The 2,665-nt window shown below is 39.4% G+C and overlaps 1 protein-coding gene across 1 annotated transcript in view; it reads left to right on the top strand.

The window, feature by feature from the left end:
• Positions 1 to 2,665, top strand: part of PLEKHM3 (pleckstrin homology domain containing, family M, member 3) — a 161,651-nt gene that overhangs the window by 62,131 nt on the left and 96,855 nt on the right. Inside the window, exon 5 of the mRNA XM_012661224.1 lies at positions 4 to 188. Coding sequence (XP_012516678.1) covers positions 4 to 188 — 185 coding nt within the window. The remainder of the gene's footprint in view (positions 1 to 3; positions 189 to 2,665) is intronic.

Raw genomic sequence — 2,665 nt, 5'->3', positions numbered from 1 at the left:
AAGCAGGCCAAAGAGTTTCTGGAGTACGTGTACGAGGAGCCCCTGATCGACATCCAGCAGGAGAACCCCATGCTGTACCACCACGCCGAGCCGCTGGCCGCCGTGGTGCGGCTGCGGCAGCGGCTGAAATCGCTCCGAGCCTATTTATTCAGCTGCCGGGCAGCCGTGGCCGAGGATCTGCGCCGCAGGTAAGAGTCATAAAAGTCTGGCGGCTCCGGTTTGTTTTTCTTTCCCGCCCTGGGAGGGTGGTTAGATGATCTCCAAGGGCCTTTCCAACACTGATCGTCTCTAATTCTCCGACTCTCCCTCTGCGTCTCCACCACTGGCCTCCGTCTGGGCTCATCTTTGACTATTTCCTCCAAAGTCTTCTATTTGGTCGAACCAAGCAAAATGAAAATAACGTCTCAGTGTATCTGAAGGCTTTTAACTGTCAATTGAGTTCCCAGGAAGGTGAAGATTTTTCTTACCAATGTGTTAATTTAAGATAATAATCATGAGAGTGTCTTCACTGGTCACTTACGCAGTGTTTTACACTTTTCCCAATTTCAATTCCTGTTTATCATCAGGAAAAATAAGCATAACTAAAATGCATATTTCGTAACTAAAAAACATTTTCAGTGGGAAATAAGTAGGTGGTCATTCAAATCTTACCTTCCATACAGAAACAAACACCCAAACTTGGTAAGCGATGCAGGAAGTAGAGCTGAAATTAAAATAGGCTCAGGATTATGCCTTTTCATCTTACAGTTGGTGCAGGCTGCTTTCTCAGAGCTTAGTTAGCTCATAGTTCACAGAATATACAAGCCCAAACCAGACTCAGATCTTCAAAATAAAATTAAAGTTAAAATGTGCCTGCTCTCATAAAATGCCTTCTTTTCCAGTTAGATTTTATGGGCATTTAAAGTCTCACCATTGGCATATATGAACTAGCTTATACTTGAAATGATTGTTGATGGCGTTCATAAGTCTCTAAAAATACCTTTTGAATTTTTTGTTTTAATAGAAATGACCAACAGCATACATTAGTCATGTTAAATGTTTTTGGAGGTAAGCCTACCTGCATAAGAACCTTTGGAAAGTATTAAAGTATGGAGTTTGCAATTTGAGATCCAATTAGATCCAACGACACTGACATAACCCCAGGCATCTGAAGAAGACATTTTTAAAAGAACCAAATGTAGATAGTGAGGGATACATAATATCTAGACAGGCTCTCATAAAATAATAATGAAAAGGCAGCTGCCATAAAGTAAAATACTTCTCAGTGGTAGTCATTCTATTACCTAGTTGTTTTTCAGAAAGCGATCAGGATTTATTCTTATGAAGTCTTGGCAGATCTTAATTTTAAAAGATCAGGCTCTTCCTTGGAAGGCAATCGAAGTATATGTCTCAAACTAATTTACCAACTAAACCAGATACAAGACTTTTGATGTTCAAAGTATGTTTGTTCTATTATTTTCAGTACCTTTTGGCTTTGCTCAGAGCTTGTTTTTCTTGTGCCTATATTTTTAGATGATATTAAAATGTACACATGGGAATCATGTTAGATATCTTTGTGGCATAATGTTTTGCTTTGGTTAAAATATGCCAAATCAGGGCACACATTTAGAAATTAAATAGGAGGTCTTCTCCTCATCTGGATGACTAAGAATCCCTACTCTATTCTAGCAGTCTGGTGGTTTACCACCATGTACTGCGCCTTATGGCCAGACCACCAGGAAAAAAAATGGAAGTTCTTGAAAGAAGGCATTCCCAAAGCTATGAGAATGAAGATAGCACTCTTTTTTTTACTTTCCCTTCATTTTTCTTTTCTGAACTTGTTCACAACCATTATGTAATGCAATGCTTGGCACAAGGTAGTGTTTAATAAGTATTGAATGGATAGGTGGAGGGAGATAGGGAAGGAGGGTGGGATGGATGTCATTAGGTGTCACTTTAGACCACTGAGCAACAGCTAGCAGCCCAATTTGAGGGAAGGCGTAGTCTTCAAATTCTTTTTCTTACTTCCCTGTCATTTAGCATAGTGTCTGATCCATTTAAAACCCTCAAAAATGGTGGTTGATTGAATAAACGAATGAAAGAGCAATCAAATCAGTCAAAAAAATTTAGTTGATTCTGTTTCTGAGATAGCCTTCAAATCTTTCCTTTTTGCTTCCAATGCGCCACCCTCGTCGAGAATCTCAAGACTATTGCAATAGCCTTCTAACTAGTCTATCTAACATTAGTTTCTTCCCTCTCCAATCCAACTTTTCTATTAGATAAATTATTAGAGTACAAGTATGGAATTCAAGATCTGCCCAAATCTAGCCCAGTATATTATTCTACTCTCTCAAATATCCTGCACTTCAAGCAAAATTATTCCCTCAATGTATTCTGTTGCAGGAATTAAATGTTTGTATAACTGAAGTGTTTAAAATAGTGTGTGTACATAGTAAGCACTCAATAAATGCTATTATTGTTATTAATACTTTCTTATCCTAGACTATTCTTATATCTGGCTTTAAAATTTTTAGATAGAATGTTCCACTTAAAAGTCAACCCCTGGCCGGGCGCGGTGGCTCGCGCCTGTAATCCTAGCACTCTGGGAGGCCGAGGCGGGCGGATTGTTTGAGCTCAGTAGTTCGAAACCAGCCTGAGCAAGAGCGAGACCCCGTCTCTACTAAAA

The sequence above is a fragment of the Propithecus coquereli genome, unplaced genomic scaffold (assembly GCF_000956105.1).
Source record: "Propithecus coquereli isolate 6110/MARCELLA unplaced genomic scaffold, Pcoq_1.0 Scaffold70, whole genome shotgun sequence".
NCBI lineage: Eukaryota > Metazoa > Chordata > Mammalia > Primates > Indriidae > Propithecus > Propithecus coquereli.
Note: the sequence above shows the minus strand (reverse complement) of the source record. Positions and strands in the feature narration are given on the sequence as shown.